The sequence below is a fragment of the Haliotis rubra genome, unplaced genomic scaffold (genome assembly GCF_003918875.1).
Source record: "Haliotis rubra isolate DU_JTF1 unplaced genomic scaffold, ASM391887v1 Scf62, whole genome shotgun sequence".
Lineage (NCBI taxonomy): Eukaryota > Metazoa > Mollusca > Gastropoda > Lepetellida > Haliotidae > Haliotis > Haliotis rubra.
In genome coordinates this window covers 131,686-150,625 of record NW_025767324.1, presented here as the reverse complement: position 1 = coordinate 150,625, position 18,940 = coordinate 131,686, and the positions used below count along the sequence as shown (strand labels likewise).

General features: G+C 38.7%; 1 protein-coding gene across 5 annotated transcripts in view; it reads left to right on the top strand.

The window, feature by feature from the left end:
• Positions 1-18,940, top strand: part of LOC124256123 (kinesin-like protein KIF21A) — a 132,127-nt gene that overhangs the window by 42,754 nt on the left and 70,433 nt on the right. For all 5 annotated transcript variants that reach the window (XR_006892830.1, XM_046690079.1, XM_046690076.1 and 2 more), the window contains exons 5-11: positions 9,731-9,787; positions 10,414-10,506; positions 13,553-13,684; positions 15,092-15,259; positions 16,537-16,652; positions 17,859-18,054; positions 18,590-18,782. Coding sequence is in view for 4 of the 5 variants with exons in the window: in XM_046690079.1 (XP_046546035.1) it covers positions 9,731-9,787; positions 10,414-10,506; positions 13,553-13,684; positions 15,092-15,259; positions 16,537-16,652; positions 17,859-18,054; positions 18,590-18,782 (955 nt within the window). In the remaining variant the exon portion in view is untranslated. The remainder of the gene's footprint in view (positions 1-9,730; positions 9,788-10,413; positions 10,507-13,552; positions 13,685-15,091; positions 15,260-16,536; positions 16,653-17,858; positions 18,055-18,589; positions 18,783-18,940) is intronic.

Genomic DNA, 18,940 nt, shown 5'->3' with positions numbered 1-18,940 from the left:
GGAGGGTGTATATGAGATAGATATACTGTTTCAGAGAGGCCAACCTCTGAGATTTTATCATAGTCAATACAAATTTTAGCCTCAAACTACGCCAATATGATTGCACTAGAAATTCTACGAAATTTGATGAAAATTCATTAAGATTCGGATATATAGACAAAAACATATATTTTCGTTGATTTAATAAATACATTTTCACCAAAAAGAGATGGCAAGAAGAAAATTGTAATGCTAATAATTTGGAAATTTGCTGTTTGAGGTATGTGAAATTAAAGCTTCACTCTTGATTAGTGTCATATTAACTTTTTCAGAATCCATCTTGATTTTAAGTATTTAGTTGACTACTAATTTTATGGTCAAACTACTAATTTTGATCCTTGAATCTACTATTTGCAACACTTTGGGGTTGGCATCTCAAGCATAGTCAGTATTCAAGCTGTGATACAGAAACTGGAGGGTGTATATAGATATATATATACTGTTGAGGTAGTATCTTGTGATACTATGACTGTTACTAAGGTTGTATATGAGAATAATTGACTGTTTTTTGGGTGAGCCTTCTATCATAATATGTCAGAGCAATAAGAGAAATACAATGGTTCAGCCCTGTGAGATTGCTAGTTGACGTGCACTCTTTGTTGTGCCATTTGTGACACAACTCATTTGAAACAAAACTGTTTTGTACAGCTGACATTGAATCATGTAAAGCAAACTTGCCAACATCATATCACTTTGGGTAAATGGAAGTTACATGTATTGCTAAAGAAGATAAAGATTTCTAAGTTGTATTTTTGCGTGAACCTTACCTTTCCTATAAATTGCAAAAATACATTATAGTAAATTACGCATTATACAACCTAATTTGTTTCTTTTTGAATTGCAATTTTGAGGGAGTAAATATCAAAATAGACTGTTTTCATTGATTCCTTTTCCACGAACCTCTCATACATATTTTAAACTTTAAAGACCGTGATGGCCTAGTCTGATCTAGAAGAGAATAGATTTTGCAAGCAAACTCGACTTGAAATCTAGGATTTATTATTGATGGTATTTAAAGCCGATATCAACTGTCAAGTAATAGTGGCAACAGTTTAGATTTGATGAAGATGCTTCAAAGTTCAAGACTACAGCAGTTCCATGATCTAATGTCACACAAGATACATCCTAAATTGAAATGCGGTTCTGTTTTCGATGTATCTAAGAGGATTGCTAGTGTATTTCCCTGCTGTGGTAAAGGTTAGGTGGTAGCACATGTCATAGGTTGCATGAATAGGTTAATAGTAATAGCTCTCATCCGCAGGCTGGTTGCCTTGTAATGACTCTAAATGCCAATCTTGTCATCACAGTGGCAAAGAAGGCCATCCTGTTGGAGACAGGAAAACGATGATAGTTTTTCTCACTAGCTTAGGTAGACCTGGCGATGAGGGTAATGGACTGTGTGCGAGCATAATTGTGTAATGACTTGAATACATAAGACATGTATGATATGAGAAACAGTTTTCAATAAGCTGTTTAGTTCTTTTTGTGAATCTGGGTTAACATGTAGGTGAACTTGCAATAGATATATTGACTTAATTTGATCCCACATGTACATGTAAAAATATTGTAATACATGGAATTGGAACAAAGTGTTTGTTTTGTCCTCCATCATTCTTTGAAAATACAAACAGAACAATGTTTTTTTTGTGCTGTAACATGAATCTGTCATCAGCAGGCCCAGAGATGTTTGAGACTGTTTGTCGTTTTGAATCCCTTTAGTTGTAGAGGGGCGGTGGGGTAGCCTTGTGGTTAAAGTGTTCACTCGTCATGCTGAAGACCCAGGTTTGATTCCCCACATGGGTATATTGTGTGAAGCCCATTTCTGGTGTCCCCTGCCGTGATATTGATTAAATATTGCTAAAAGCGGCGTAAAACCATACTCACTCACTCACTCCCTTTAGTAGTAGAAAAAATGACTGTGATTTTAACACATTTCATTACAACATGCATTGTTTTTTACATGTCTCTTGACTTATGTATGAAACACTTTATATCAGACTAATGACGATGGGGTAGTGTCAATATTTCGTTTGACTGATCATGTGTTATAACCTGACAGCATAAATATTTGCTCATTCTGAATACACAGTGTCAATACAGAAAGTGTAATCCGAAAAATAATAATTGTTCATGCTGTCAACCACTGGCTTTTGTAAGTCATGCTAAATTATTTACAAGGCTTAATTTACATAATTTGGTCACATGTTCATATTTACAAATTATGAATAAAACACTTCTTTTGTAAAGGAAAAAGAAGTGCACAATGTTGTTAGAATGCTAAGGAGTGCAGCTTGTTTTGCAAGTAATACCAGTAAAGTTGCATACATCTACTGTCTGTTGTTCATATATTTCACGTGGGGTAGCCTAGTGGTTAAAGCTCACGCCCGAAGACCCATTCAATGCCAATGTTGACTCATGTTATGCATCACACAAATAAAAGTCTAACTTACTGATGATGTAAAAGTGTAACTATTACGGGCGATGTAACTGTGCAACTCTTTTGACATGTAAGTGTGACTCTGGTGGTTTATATGTGTAACTGTGATGATGTAAAACTATGGTCCAGGAAATCTGAAACCCTGATGTCTCCATCAGCAATCGGAAATAGAACTGAATGTCAGCACAGAGTCAGATTTAGAAAACTTGGCAAAAGTGTGAGTCTAATTGTAGCAGGTTTCCAACATGTGTGCTTGCAGATCAGTAGGAAGTGCTTGTATTCTTAATGGGTCTTGCCAAAAGAATTTGTCTTTGATAACATCTCAAGTTAAATGCCGCAAAGAAATTTAATCCCTGTCATCATGTAGTCAGTCATGCATTGTCCTTTTTAGTTGTACTTGTCAAGAAAATTGATTCTGATTATTTTTAGTTTTTAGATATATGATCCAAATATTCCAAAGTACACCTGAGAGAGTCATTCAGGAAATTTGTTGAAACTGAATATGGTTGCTTATTAGGGGCAGTGCGAGTTGGGATTGGTGTCTAAAATCAATGCTTTTTGTAGTTTGTTTTTTGTTTGTTGTTTAAGTCTGCATTCATCAATATTCCAGGCATATAGTAGCAGCGTGTAAAAAATATCCAGTGATCAGCATTATGAGCATCGATCTATGCAATTGAGGTATGATGACATGTGTCAACCAAGTCAGTAAGCCTGAACAGTCTGTCAACTGCCTTTTTCGGCAAACATAGGTTGTTGAAGACCAATTCTAACCTGGATCTTCACATATTCAGGCTCTGTTGATAACCTGGATCTTCACATGTTCGACCTTGGCAAAAGGTGGCAGGTGTCATTGTGTGTAGCATACATGGTCAGGCTCTGTGGACAACCTCAAGATATGTGATGGAAACACAGAATGTGCCACTTTGCCCTGGTGCTCTGAAGATCAGTCACTGGTTGATGAATCGTAGTGAATATTTCTTCACCTTGGCACATAGAAGGCCTGAAAATGCCCTGTGAAATGGAATTACCATGTCCTCCATCTTGGTGTCATTGTGTGTAGCATACATGATCAGTTCCTTCAGAAGTTGTCTTACATGTGATATGGACAACCTCAAGATATGATGATGGAAACACAGAATGTTATCTAACGTCATCAGACAGTTGTTGTCTGGATTTTAACCCATTCAACACCGTTGGCCGGGTGGCCGGCCAAGACATCACCAGTCCCCAGACACCGTAGGCTGGTTAGGAACCTCACTTACATATGATTCATTTATCAAATCTATCACTTTTCATAATGCCTGAAAACACTTATTACATTTCAAATGGCCATATATAATCGACAGAATTAGAATTATGAACTATTTTTCGCAATGTTATTGAAAAAAATGATTCTCGGACACATGCTTTGGCAACGGGACCTCATCAGAGTTGTCAAAGAGCAAAGTAACGATGTTTCGAGATAATAATTACACAAATTGAATAAACGGAAGAATAAAATCAACAACAGTACTCATAAAAGTTGTCAAATGTACGTTCCAACTTAGTATTTCCATCTTTATTGTGCGATCGTGTAATGTAATTCAAGTGACATCTCGGCTTTCGTCGCTTCGAACTTACGCTCGGACACGATGTTTAATGCTAAAATATATGCATTAAACTTTCTTGTCACAGGTCGTATCCTAGCACGATACGTCCACTAAGATCCATAATATACCCATAGGTGGTGACTTTTTGCGTAACACGTTCAGAATAGCATGATTTTACCCAAAACTTTTCGTCTGAACCTGCAGGTTTTCCTTTACGACGACAGTATCCATTGCTGTTATTTGATTGGCTGCCTTAGGTCACGTGTCTGATTTTGACCAATCACGATCCTTATTGCAGACTGAGGCAAATAAGCGTCATTAGAAACCAATCTTTATCCAATAAAATCGCTTCTTACAACTGTGAAAATACTCTTGGCAAGGGTACAGTGATATTGTTGATGTTCAGAGCTTTCAGAACGATACCCGCCATCAAACGAATCGCCTCACATGTTATTCATACGAAGCTATGAAAATGGAGGTATTTCACGCTGTTGTATCACGTTACTGAGCGGAAAGACTCAGATATCGGAAAATAGACAACCATAAATTTTAATTCAGAAATCGTTTTTATAATAATTTTCTGATTACGTAAAAATGAAAATATAAAAGAAAAAGGTAAAGGGATATTATGACATGTTACAAATGGAAAAAAATCGCCTCATTTTTGCTTCCTTCGTGGTTTATCTGGACATACAAATGTGTAAGCTTGCATTTTCATTAAAAATTAACTTATTTAAGTTGTAGTCGTATTACTTGAATAATATGATAAAAAATAACTTTCATATTTATAAACAGTAGGATTAGACCTTTCAAATGGTGTATGATATGTAGTAGTAATAATGATTTACGAGCTGATATTTTCATTGATAAACATAGGCTTCATCTATGACCTCAGAGTCTCTGGGAACTCGGTGTCATGGCAGTAAATGCCTCTGGTTGACTGGTGTTGAAAGAGTCAAGAGTATTCTGTGTTGGATGTTGTGTTTGATATATGCTGTTACATGCAAGGATGAAGGTCATTATATTACATCAAAGTGTGTGTTGTGTCCCTAGATTCAAACAGCAGAGTTGAGCTCTACTTTTATGTATATATTTTTGTATTGCTAAATGCATGAGCTTGAGGTGTCTTCAGCACTGAAGTAGTGTCCATTTTGTTGTGATGACCTATTGTCTTCCTCCATCTTGTTCTGGCAGTGTTCAAAATGCATTGTAAACATTGCAAAGGATGGTCCACCAGGGCAAGCTATGGGCATTAAAACAGCTGTACTGCATGCATTAGAAATCGATGGCCTCCCAGTACATGTTGAGTTAAAGAAGCATCACACAACTGTGGACATCATATGTAGATTAAATAATTGCTACTGTTCTCTGTTCAATCTCTTGAGACTTCAGGCAGTTCAAAGAGCTGGTGCTTCTCATGCTATTCCCTTATGGGAATTCCTCCGACATGGAGAATTTATTGAAAACTGTCTGGGGAAAAAGTGTTCATTAAAGCTGTACGGTTATGTATTGGACTGCGACTGTTTTCCAGTATTCCCTATCATTGATTGCTGATCTAAAATGTACCATCTGTAACGGTTCTTCAGAATTATCAATACAGGAATGTCTATGACGTCAGTTGAGTTACTTTTGTCCACATGTTTTCCGAGCTACCTGAGACTAGAGTCATGTTGACTGGTTGTACCTCAACAGGTGTTGTTCAGACCCTACTTACCTCCCCTTGATTGCCAGTTACCTGTACTCCGACATGTGCGTTGTGTTTGCCAACCTCCAGGAATAGCCCCACGTCTGATGCCCCCTCTTCTGCCTGTCTGGGTCTCCTCCTCTACAATAACAACACTGGGGAACTGAGCTGGATTCAATCAAAAAACTACGTAACCCGAATGTCAAAGGTTCACGCACCGGTGTGCAAGACCAGCAGAAATAGCCTGTGTATGTTTGTTGTAAAAATGTTAGGAATTGAATGGAGTTCAGACGATGTAAATATCATCATACGTCTTGCTAACATCAGCTGTGTTGGATCAAAAAGCAACTATCTACATAAAGTTCCTAGAAAGCTGAATGAAGCAAGCTTGCTCCTCTCTGTGGGTATTAGGGTGGGATAAGAGTGAAAGTCTCTCAGGTTATGTGTGAGGGAGTAAAGCCCAAGGGACAGAAGGCAGTGGAAAGGGAAATGGATCTAAGCTTGGTCTTACTGTGCATTCCTCAAACTCTCTAAGGACTTATAGTCTGAAATGTTCTCTTAGAGTCAGTTTTTTTACATATTTTACCACAAACTGATCATTCACAGATTTCTTGCTTTAATTCAAAAACAGGCTTTGAAAAACTCAGCTGTAGAAAGGAAATCTTATTTAAACCATGAACTTTTTTAGTGAAAACTCTTTATTGTTTGTAACGACAGTTCAGGGTGACTTCTTTCCCTCTTATCTGATGAACGCCTTGAAGTAACCTTGAAATGTTGTTCCAAGCAATAAAATAGTTATCTGTGAAAGTTTCCTGTCTTCAGGGCTTCTTCTTGCCCCTTCATCATGTGAATGATTCCCCTGATACAGGAGCAAGAAGTGTCCCTGTAGCATCATTACCCTGTAACATCATTACAAAACGTAAAGAAATTGTTATCTAGACAAGCTTAGTGTCTTGTGTTCTTTAAACTTATAAGTGCCAGTAAAAGACTTGAGCTTTCATCTCATCAAATTGCCTTGAAGTAATATAGCATTGGGTTGACTTTTTGTATGGTATACAATTTGTGACAGAATAGTTTGTACTGACTGTTATATAAACATGAAGCCTAGTGCAGTGTTTATCTCGTGTACCAGAATATGAAGTACTGAGTATAATGGTCACAATGTGTTTGTGAAATTCAGGCACATTGCATTTATTCACAATCATGCACATTGTCATCTTGTTGGTTTACACATGTGACAAGTGTAATTGAAATTATGATATTCAGAAATTAGCTACTGATACTTCTGATAGAAGAAGCAAAAATATTTGTGACAAGATTCCTGTATTTAATGACCATGGCATTAAATACTACACAATGTTGGAGGATTATGAAGTTGTTTTATCATGTTTATAGGATGTTGGTTTTTTTTAATTCAGATCTACACCAAACTGACAGATGAAAGAACATATGCAATATTGCAATACATATTGAAATACATTGATCATTATTGCATAAAATTCTAATACAAATGTCTTGCTAATACCCATGATAAGTCATGTTGACAGAGGTGATGCGTTGCCAAATAGATAGTGAGTCTAAGAATCTAAATTCAGTATTCTATGTCATTACAGATCCCTGTATTAAACAATATCAGAAGCTTAACATGATACCGTAATATGGATGCCTTTAAGATTATTGTCGAGGATGTAAGCAGCGGTAATTCAAGTCATGGCATCGTCGTAATACAAATATTTGAGTTTCATTCAAGAAATTTATAAGGGAAGTGTTTGTTAATAAGTGCAATTATAATTTGAATTTCCTAACTGCACAAAAAAACATTGAGCAGAGACGACGAGAGAATGCAGGGAACATTTTGGGGCATTCCTGTTTGGACATTAGCCAGAATGAAACTACCTGTCCGTGGGGGAAACCTCTTACTGTGATACTATGTGTAGCAGTTGATATGACAGCAGAGGTGTCATATGACATAGTGTGTGAAGTAGAAATAAGATGATTGAGTCTTCCAAGACACTTTCTATCTCATGTTTGTGTGTGGAGAGACCATTGACTTGAAGTGTGCACAGGTAACATGATACCTGTCACTTGAAGGTGAAGATAGTGCCTTGAAGTCATTTTCCTCACCCGAGCTGGAGATATGATCACTTTCACTGCCCATCAGTAAAGGGAAACACAACTGCAATGCCTGGAGGTGTTAGACCCGCCAGGAATAACAAATCACCTCCTGTTCGCTTTGATGTATTAATGAGATGGCACATGCCTGCCATGTTTGTTTACATTCGGTAACCCGTAGAAATGTGGCGAGTTTGGAGAGAGAGCGCTTGGTTTGCCTTGATCAGTACATTCCATTTCACATGTAGTTGAGATAAGGAGAAGTATGCATGTTAGATTTACCGTTTGATTATTTGTTATGCAGTGAACAATATATATTTGAAGTTGACTCGAAGCGAAGATGGATTATAGATATTTGTGCGAGGTCTGACTGAAGAAAAGGGTTTTGTTGTCTAATGAACCTTATTTATAATACAGTCTTAGTTGTGTTGTTATGTGTTACAACTCTCCATGCTGCATGTATAAACTTGTGTTGTACCCGTGAAGGTCCGGGTTAGAATATTGATCTTCAGTAACCCATGCTTGTCATAAGAGGTGACTAACGGGATCAGGAGGTCAGGCTCGCTGATTTGGTTGACACTTGATCAGCTCCTAATTGCGCAGATCGATGCTCCTGCTGTTGATCACTGGATTGTCTGGTCCAGACTCGATTATTTACAGACCGCTGCCATATAGCTAGAATAATGCTGAGTGCGGCGTAAAACTAAACTCACTCACTCACTCCTCTCAGTGTTGTAGAAAGTAGAGGTGGTAAGGTTATAAATGGCAATCACTGGATAAAAACAACTCTGAAACATGAATACCATGTTTACTGTATAAAGTGTCCTGCTCCAATAAACAAGTTCTAGATCAACCTGCAGAATATATACTGATGGAAACAGAGTATGGAAATAAGAGTAAGATACTTTATGGATAACAACTTCTTTATTATATATAATGCGACATTTCAGTATAGATTCTTATACCGTTGTCAAGCACTTGTTACTTCACTCTTGCTTGACAACAGTATAAGCATCTATATCTGGAAAAGAATGTAGGAACATTTCTAATTTTGTGTATTTGCTTATTTGTTTCCATCAGTATATTCATAAGCCCCTCCTAATCAGACCACAGCTTTACATGTTAGTGTGTTGTTTTCTTGTGGATGTTTCAGATTATATTTTAATACAGGAGTGTAGAAGGTCCACTTTTGTGTTTGGTTTTCATGAGTACTGTGTAATGTGTTCTGTCACTATGTATGGTCTGTGTGCTCTTATTTAGTGGACTAAGTGAAACTCATATGTCCTACTTAACTCAGGTAATAAGATCAATGCTGTCTTATTCAATAATAAGATATTTATAAATACACAATGTTAACAAACACCACCTTTAATTTAGGTTGCAAAGAAATAAGTTTGGCTTCTGGAACTGTTTTAATGAAGGCTTCATGATGCTTGCATAAAAATGCTTGATTATAGACTTCTAAACTTAAGATGATCTGAAATGTCATGGTAGTAATCAGATGTGTTCTTAAATTCTGTGTACAATAACTTCTTCATCTGTTTCAATTGTGAGCATTTCTTGTTGAAACGGCTTATGACTCACTCAAAACCATATCATGAAGAGATGCCAACCTCCTTATGCTTGCTCATGCTGGAAGGGTGAAATCTTATGAATTGTAGCATGTGAATGTCAGCCTAACCCACTTCCATCCTGCTGATTTATATACAGATTATTATTTTGTGATGTCCTAAATTTGATCACATTTTCCCAGGAAAGTGAACATGTTCAAATAACTATGCTACCTCTCCAGCTTATTTAAGCAGATAGTGTTTAATCAATATCCCTGATGAGACTTGTAACACTGTATGTTTGTATTTTCTGTTTCAGTTATACAATGAGGAAATCCTGGATTTACTTGACACAACAAGGGACCCAGAATCAAGGGTAAATACAATCCTGCGCTTGGTTTCATACTGAAATAAAGTAATTTTTTATTGTGACTCATTACTACGGGCTAGATGCTTGGTCAATATTCAGTTGATTCACAGCTTATTTCCAAACGCTGTTTTGTGTACCGTAATAGTAGTACTTTTTGTGCTTTTTGGGAGAACTAGTTCTTGGACCACAACTCTTTATGACATGTGGACTTTTGACAATGTTAGTCCTTGTACTGTTACCAACAGTGAACTGTAAATATTTTGAACTGAAATTGGTTCCTCTGCCTTGCCAAATTTATGCAAAACCCAGGATGTTAGCATTGTTTTATAAGAGCACAATGATAGGAATATAAACCTGAATGAACCCCTTCTCATGATGTTGTGCCATGAGTCTCAACATAGCACTAACCCAGCACTTACTCCACTGTCTAATTACTTAGGGAATGCTATGCAATACTTTTTCACAAAGTAAACTCCACATCTATGTACCAATCTAACCAAAAATTGTTCCTTCTAGGGGCTCATTTGCATATTTATTGGATTGGTTTATAGAATTGATAACACTTCCCATAACAAGTTGACTTGTTTTATTTGTATGTTATTTAGTTCAACTTGTGTCATTGTTGCCTTCAGGGCCGCAAGTCTCACATCAAGATCCACGAGGATGCAGCTGGAGGGATCTACGTCGTTGGGGTCACAACTCGAACTGTCGTGTCACTTGAAGATGTAAGTCTCCTTCTGGGAATTATTGTTATGATAAGAACCTATTAATCTATGACCTTTGCACAATGTGTCTTGAGTGAGTGAATGAGTGAGTTTAGTTTTACGCTGCACTCAGCAATATTCCAGCTATATGGTGGAGGTCTGTAAATAATCAAGTCTGGACCAGACAATCCAGTGATCAACAGCATGAGCATCGATCTGCGCAATTGGGAACCGATGACTTGTGTCAACCAAGTCAGCGAGTCTGACCACCCGATCCCGTTAGTCGCCTCTTACCAATGTGTCTTAATGGCACGGATGACTAAGCTGATAGCACGCTGACATGTTGATTGTTGTTCCTGACATCAACCACTGGTTTGTCAGGAGCAGACTGTATTTTACTGCTGTGTGGAACATTAAGCAACAAACAATGGACAGAAAAAGAAGATAGTCTGTCTTGAGATACAGGGAAATGAGGTACTGCTGACACAGTTGACAAGTCATGATAACCTTAGTCAAGGCTGCCCGTTTGACATCGGTAGGTCATTATGATGGCAAAGTCTAAAGGACTTTTTGAATCGTTCTTTATGTTGAACATTGACAAAATGGTGAACAACAACTTTTATTGCCTCAACTAGGGATTACAGTGGGTCTTATTGCTTCCTGTGTTGACAATGTTAAAAAATTCAGCAGATCATTATTTTTCACTACTTTTCTTATTGGCTGTTGTTTTGTTTTTTGTACCTATGGGACAGGAAATGGTTTTGTAAATCTGAAATAGACTTGCAGCACAGGATAGAGGTCAGGTCACACAGTCTCTGTATCATTGCTGGAAACGTTCCACATTGATAGAGTATTAATGCCAGCCTTGAGGATACATGTAACATTAATTAGACCTATTGCCTGAGGAAAGAGGTGAGTTGTGGAAGTGGCTTTACCTTAAAGTACAGTACAGTCTTACTTCCATTGATCGATCTGTCCCTCTACATGTCCTCAGAAAGACACACATCTAGCTGAATACCCTGGTGGCTGTTTCAGGCTACTACTCGAATGCTGCCAGCACACTGATATGCTATTTTCATCACTTTTTTCTTACAACGTTACTAATCGAAGTGAACTAGAGGAGATTGTAGCTATTAATCAGTACTGATCAGTCATTAGGGGTTGAGTCCTGTAATTAGTCTGCCCCTGTGTTATGTAGATGAACAGTTTTGATACCCATGCTGGCTTTCAGGGAAGGTCATCAGCAATTGTGTCCTTTGCTGCAATATGTCATCCACATTGCTGATTATGACTTCAGAGCTATTTGTCCATGCAACCCCAGCCATTAGTACTGCTATCTTACAGAAATTCTATATTGATTCTCTGATATATTTGTGAAGCTTGAGGACTTGACAACACTCAGGGGCTGCTTTTGGTACTTTGTGGTGGAACCGGAATAAATTTCTGGCACTGTTCCATTTTGCTGGCTGTTCTGTTAGACCTATGTATATTTTCATTGCCTTAGAGATATATACAGTGTTATTGAGAACCATGCACTGTCCCCATACTCATCCGCTTTGCAAATAGCTATGACTCTGAGCTATGCCTAATTAGATATTGCTGGCCACTTAATATGGTCTGTTTTGGAGATTCAATAGGACTTGATTGCTTTGATATTGATTTGAGTGAATTTGAATCTCAGCGACACCAGTTCTTGGTTAATGCTTAATGCTTTGAAAAATGATTATAAGATATCATGTTACACTTGAAAAGTTGTTTGAAAAGAACTTAACTGTCATTCAATTTCTATTGTGATAAAACTGATGGTGTTACAGTGGTTGATGACCTTGAGCTGTTTTGTTATGTTGGAAGATGAAATGAATGGCGATTTTTCAAATTTGGATGACAGTGCTGTGTGTTCCCAACAATCTTTACTCACTGGGTTATTTTGACTTCTGGACAGTTCATTGTATTGCATGTCAAGTACAAAATCAAATGTCGCTTCAGTTCCTGAATTAGATTGATTCTTGCACAGACACTTCACATAAACTGAATTGATTAAATGTAAATTGAACTGAATAGCTATTTTCCACGTATACATGCATGTACATGCGTGTACAGTAGTTTCCTTATTGTTATTTGTCAGCACTTCGTAATGCATAGTGTTGCAGGTCACATGCAAAATGTTTTGTTTCAATATTCATTCTTGTACACACAATCTAGACATTATCTAAACTGAAATGCAGCAGCTTGTGCTTGATCAAAATAAAATTGTTGGTTATGGAGCCATTGCATGCGACATACACAAGATACCATTGAATAGTAAACAGGTAATTACATAATCATGAAAATGTCACTGTGCTCTAATACAGAACTCTGTAGGGGCAGTGGTAGTCTGTCTCACAGTCCCTAAACCACATTAATTTCCCTACTGCCTAGCCCTCTCTGGAGTGCTAAAGCCCTAAATAAAGCAAGTCTAGATTTCCTCAGGTTCTGAATCTCTGGTCTCCCTTGGGCTCCTTTTCAATATAAATGGGCTTGTTTGATACTATCAAAATTATATATATTCAGAGACTAAGCCTTAGTCTAGGGCAGTGGGGTCACGCTGAACTCGTGATGTTCAATTTTTTCACATGGGTATAGTGTGTGTAGCCTATTTCTGGTGTCGTGATGTTGCTAAAACGGTGTAAAACCATGCCCACTTGCTCTCTCTCTCGTTCTCATCAAGGCTGAAATATTGCCGATGTGACGTTAAATCTTAACTCACTCACTCACTCACTCTCTCGTTCTCTCGTTCTCTCCCCCTCTCTCTCGCTTACTCACTTACTCACTGTATGATCCACATTATTGATGTTTTCTGGTGGTGCAGGAGTCAGGTGGAATGATTTAAAACATGCTGTGTGATAGAAGTCAGTCAACTATCCAATTAACATAACGGAACAGCCATGGTACATTAACAGATGACATGCATGTGTTCATTGTACAAGACATGTTGACAAGGAGTCACTTAATAACATTAACAATGTGGGGAAATAATGTCAGCAGATTTTTATTCAAGGCTGGTTAAAGTTGCTGTTGTATTTTACAGACTATGAAGTGTCTCAACATTGGTGCCCTGTCCAGAGCCACTGCCAGCACCAACATGAACGTCCAGTCATCGCGCTGCTCCCACGCCATCTTCACTTTGCACATCAAGCAGCACAGAATGGTCAAGGAGGAGGTAACCTTATATTTATGTCAGGGATGAGAATTTTCTGCGGACCCACGGAATTCTGCGGATTTGATCGCGCTGGGGTCATTGGATCTGGCATGGAGACCTTTGGCCCCCATGACCCCCCAGCTCATTTTCCTCTTTTATCACTCATACCCATTCTCATCCCTGTTATCTGTATAAGCCTAGGTTCTAATGAAGCATGGATGGACTATCACAGCATCATTCGCTCTTTTCCCTTTGTTTGCTCATGGGTGCTGGGGGTAGCCTAGTGGGTAAAGCGTTCGCTCATCGCTCATCACGACGAAGGCACGGGTTCGTCCCACATGGGTAAAATGTTTGAAGCCCATTTCTGTGTTCCCCGTTTGATATTGCTGGAATATGGGTAGCCGTAAATCAAACTCACTTACTCACTCACTAGTGGATGTCCCCACGAAAGCCTGTGATATTGCTGGAATATTCCCCACTGTAATATTGCTAGAGTATTGCTAAAAAACAGAGTAAAAACTCACTCACTCACTTTTGTCAGAATATGCTGATCATGTATTTGGGATTCCAGAGTTGTGCTGGTATTATTCTTAGATCATCTTACTTGGGAGAGGGGATCACGAAAGAGTTATATGTCTGCAAACCTGGTCACTTTAAGCAGTTGTCAAATTAGCCAAGCACGTAGTAATACAATAGGAGTACTGCTTAACCCAACATACTCTTGTCTTTTGTGATGAATGCATGCTATGATTCGGCCATTCTCGTGAACAACCATTCTTATGCTACCTGCTTATGACCTCACGTCAGAATATTGAAATACATAGTTAAATATTGATAATAAGGGAACTGCTACTATAAAGTCTGAAGTGTGTGGAGAGAGCAGGTGGTCGATGGTGTGAGTTTGTCATACCAAAAGACTTTAAAAGATGATACTTGTTTTTACCCTAAATCAAGGACTGTCTGTATACTGTGTCTGGGATATCCATGTGAAACTGTGGCATTTTAGCACACATATTGCTATATGAATGAAATAATTTGAAATCTTGATACACATGCGTAAGAGTATATTTGTCCCTTATGAAACTACATAATTTCTTTTGATCAATGGGGCGGTAAAGTAGCTTCATGGTTAAGGCGTTTTCTCGCAACGCAGAAGACCCGGGTTCGATTTCCCCACATGGGCACAATGTGTGCCCATTTCTGGTGTCCCCCGCCGTGACATTGTTGGAATATTGCTAAAGGCGACGTAAAACCAAACTCACTCACTCACTCACTCACTCTTTTGATCAATCAGGACCATGCTTTGAAACTAGTATGCAAGACTCCTTTCTTTGTTATAAGTAATGCAATATTTATGAGTCCAAAATCGTATGAGGCTAATGGACACATCTGGGTTTTGGTCTAACGGACTAATCTCACTGATTTCAGCCCTTGCTGGATGAGGGCAAGGACACCGACTCCACACAGTCCATCAATGAGTTCGAGACCCTGACCGCCAAGTTCCACTTTGTAGATCTGGCTGGGTCAGAGAGGTTGAAGCGAACTGGAGCGACAGGGGAAAGAGCCAAGGAGGGCATATCCATCAACTGTGGCCTGGTAGGGAAGGGTCTTCAGATCTCATTATTCAGCTGTGTGTTATTGTAGGTAGTTCATAGCTGATAGGTGTGTCACCTGTCATTCAGGCTTATGTTTTTCAGTAGTGGGACCAGTGTTCGAAATAATCGCCGGCCCGGAGGCCCAGTGCCGGTTGTTATTGTATCGGGCCGGCAGTTTCAAATACTTGCAGGCCCTGATGGCCTTCAGTAAATTATCTGTCGATTTTGTTTTCAACAGGAATTTGAGTTCATTCCACATTTCCAGTGTTGTACTGGTTATAATGACAGAATTAAACAGTGTTAAACTGTGTACAGTGTAGTCTATTTTGTTTTTATTGGTTTGACTGTAACAAAATGGGCCTGCAGATTTCATTCAGGGCCTGCAGATTTTAAAGCCTGCAGGCAGCTGCAGGCCCCGATTGCCAACTGACAAATTAAAGTCCATGTATTGCAAACACTGATTGGGACCCTGAATAAATCTGGTCTAGTAATTGTCTTAAAAAGGACCGCCATATAGCTGGAATATTGCTGAGCTTGGCGTAAAACTAAACTCACTCACTCACACTTAAGAAGGAAGACAATGGCGTAAGGATGTCAGAGTTGGAGCATGTGATTAAATCTTGATGGCTTAGAATGTTCTTCATAATATCCATCACTGGTTTGTCAGGTCCATACTTGGTTATTATAGGCCAGGGTGATATAGGGTGATATATACTACAGTGTTAAACAGCTTTCACTTAATTGAGACAGGTGGAGATATATATATTTCTTTTCAACTGCAGATGTTTATGCAGTCAGCATGGCCTGACAACTATATCATAATACGATCTGTTAAGAATCGGGTTAGAATTGGCCTTCAGTAACCCATGTTTGTCGTAAGAGGCGACTAACACAATCAGGTGGTCAGGCTTGCAGGCTTGGTTGACACATGTCATCATATCCCAATTGCTAGATTGATGCTCATGCTGTGATTATTTGGTCCAGTCTTGATTATTAAAGACCACTGCCATATAGTTTGAATATTGCTGAGTGCTGCGTTAAACAACCAGCCAACCAACCATTAATGCCATGTACATACATCAAGGGTATTATACCCATGCAGTTACCTTGTTAGATTTTGATGTTTATAAGTATGAGAAAGAGATGGCTTCTTAGTCATCAGTACTTACCAACAAATACCAGAGAGACATGAATTCTTCTTTATCTTGTTTCAGTTTGACAACTGTTTATTATTTAGTTGTTGATAATCAGTAATCTTACACAGACTTTCATTTTCAGCTTGCCTTAGGTAATGTGATATCAGCATTAGGAGACAAGTTAAAGAAAGGTTCACATGTTCCATACCGAGACTCCAAGCTGACAAGACTGTTACAAGACTCACTTGGTGGTAACAGGTGAGTTTCACTTCCAGGCAATGCTGCACAAGGTGCACAAGATTTTGACAGTTCTTACCTTCAACTCAGCAGTAATTCATTCTATATTTCATTTAAAACACTGTGAAGATTGAGGTTAGAATTGGTCTTCACCAACCCATGCTTGTAAAAGGTTGTGGTCAGGCTTGCTGACTTGGTTGATGCGTGTCATTGTATCGTACCTTCATGTGAAATACTTTAATTTCATTGGTTAATGACGCTTTAACAAGCTTCTGTGTCACCCCTCCCAGGAGGGTGACAACTACAAAAATATTACCTGCTGCCATGGTAACGGCCAAACTCTCTGCCGAGAAGCTGTATCGCTAACAATCGTAGTATGACATCATAATATGACGCATGCAGTGTACGGAGTTCTAAAGCCGTTCGATTAGCTGTTTTTTAGTTCACTGTGTACAGATTCATTTTACCGACTTTCAGTGCTTTATTTAAACTATTTTATACATTGAATGGTTGGCCCACTCAACTTAAACATAATTAACCATTTTAATTGCAGTGTTAACCTTGTCAGAATATGTTCCACTGATTTAAAAAATCTGTTCAGAGGGCAGATGCCATATTTTTTACATGTCATATACAATCTTTAAAATAAAATATAAAATGATAGTTTGTACATTTAACATGGCGGTAAGATAAATCATGTATGCTTCTCCCTCGATGTTGATCACTTTGGCATTGTCCCTTGCCTCCAGACTTGATTATTTACAGAGTGCTTGATCACTGGATTGTCTGGTCCAGACTCGATATTGCTGCCATAGTGGAATATTGCTTAGTTAAGCAACAACAAACAAACAAATTTCATTTCCAGACTTTCTATTTATTATAATCTTGAAAAATTCAAAATATTGAATGGTCCAGTGTTTGAAACAAGCTTCTGTCTGCAGGTGGATCTTGTGTTCATCCTGTAGTTTCAAAGTTGTATAGATCCTTTCGGCCTGCTGTACACCATGTCAATTTATTTGTCACAATAGGTGTCCCTTTGTAAGTGGGGGCTTGAAGAGCTTATTCAGGGCTTATACCTTCTAAAGTCTGTGGTCTCTGATGGGGAAATGGCATGTTCTAAATTTCAGTTTAAATTCATGTCAACACAATTCCCCAAACTCCATCTCCATTGTATTGTAAATCAATTGGTAGTACTTTAATCAACTCATCTTTCTCATTTCAATTCAGTCGCACTCTGATGATTGCCTGTATTTCCCCGTCTGACCGCGATTTCATGGAGACCCTCAACACACTGAAGTACGCTAACCGTGCCAAGAACATCAAGAACAAGGTGATCGCCAACCAGGACAAGGCCAGCAAACAGATGGCTGCTCTACGGACGGAGATAGCCACCCTGCAGCAGGAGCTTATCGACTACAAGGCGGTAATGTATTTAATGGAGCACTTTAGAATGTTATTATTATATTTGTTGTTTTGAAGTATCAATACAGACTGCCATTTTTTGAGACAGACAGAATTTCTAAGTCAAGTCAAGTTTCTTTCTGTCATATACGTTGGTGATAGCTATAGCCTGTAGTGTGTATCTACAACTAAAGAGAAGTTCATGACAATGTGACCTGTGAAGATCGGGGTTAGAATTGATCTTCAGTAACCCATGCTTGTCGTAAATGGCGACTAATGGGATCGGGTGGTCAGGCTCGCTGACTTGGTTGAGACATGTCATCGTATCCCAATTGCGTAGGTCGATACTCATGCTGTTGATCACAGGATTGTCTGGTCTAGATTCGATTATTTACAGACCGCCTCCATATAGCTGGAATATTGCGTAGTATGGTGTAAAACAAAAATCACTATAACTCACTTGTGAAAATGTGTTTCTTTCATGTTGCCGTAGTTAGTCTGTTGTTGCATATCAGGCTTGTCTTCGCTGACAGTGTTAGGGGTGATGATTGTTGCAGGGCAAGCTTGTTGTTGGTTCTGATGGTGTGGGGAGCATGAGTGACTTGCACCATGAGAACAACATGCTACTGATGGAGAACGACAAGCTGCGCCAGAGAGTGAAGGCTCTGAACGACACGGTGGAGACAATGAAGGCCAGGAACTCTCAACTACTGGCAGAGAAAGCCGTTCTTGCCGTCACAGGTGCTAATGGTACGTCACCCACATTTGTATGGTTCAACAACATCAGAGCTGATTGCACAAAAATAAAATAAAATGCAGATGATTTTGTATTGTTCCCTGTGTCATTTCTGGTCAAAGTTGAGAGTGTTGGCCCAATGGTCAAAGGTGCTGCAACTCATTGGGCGGTG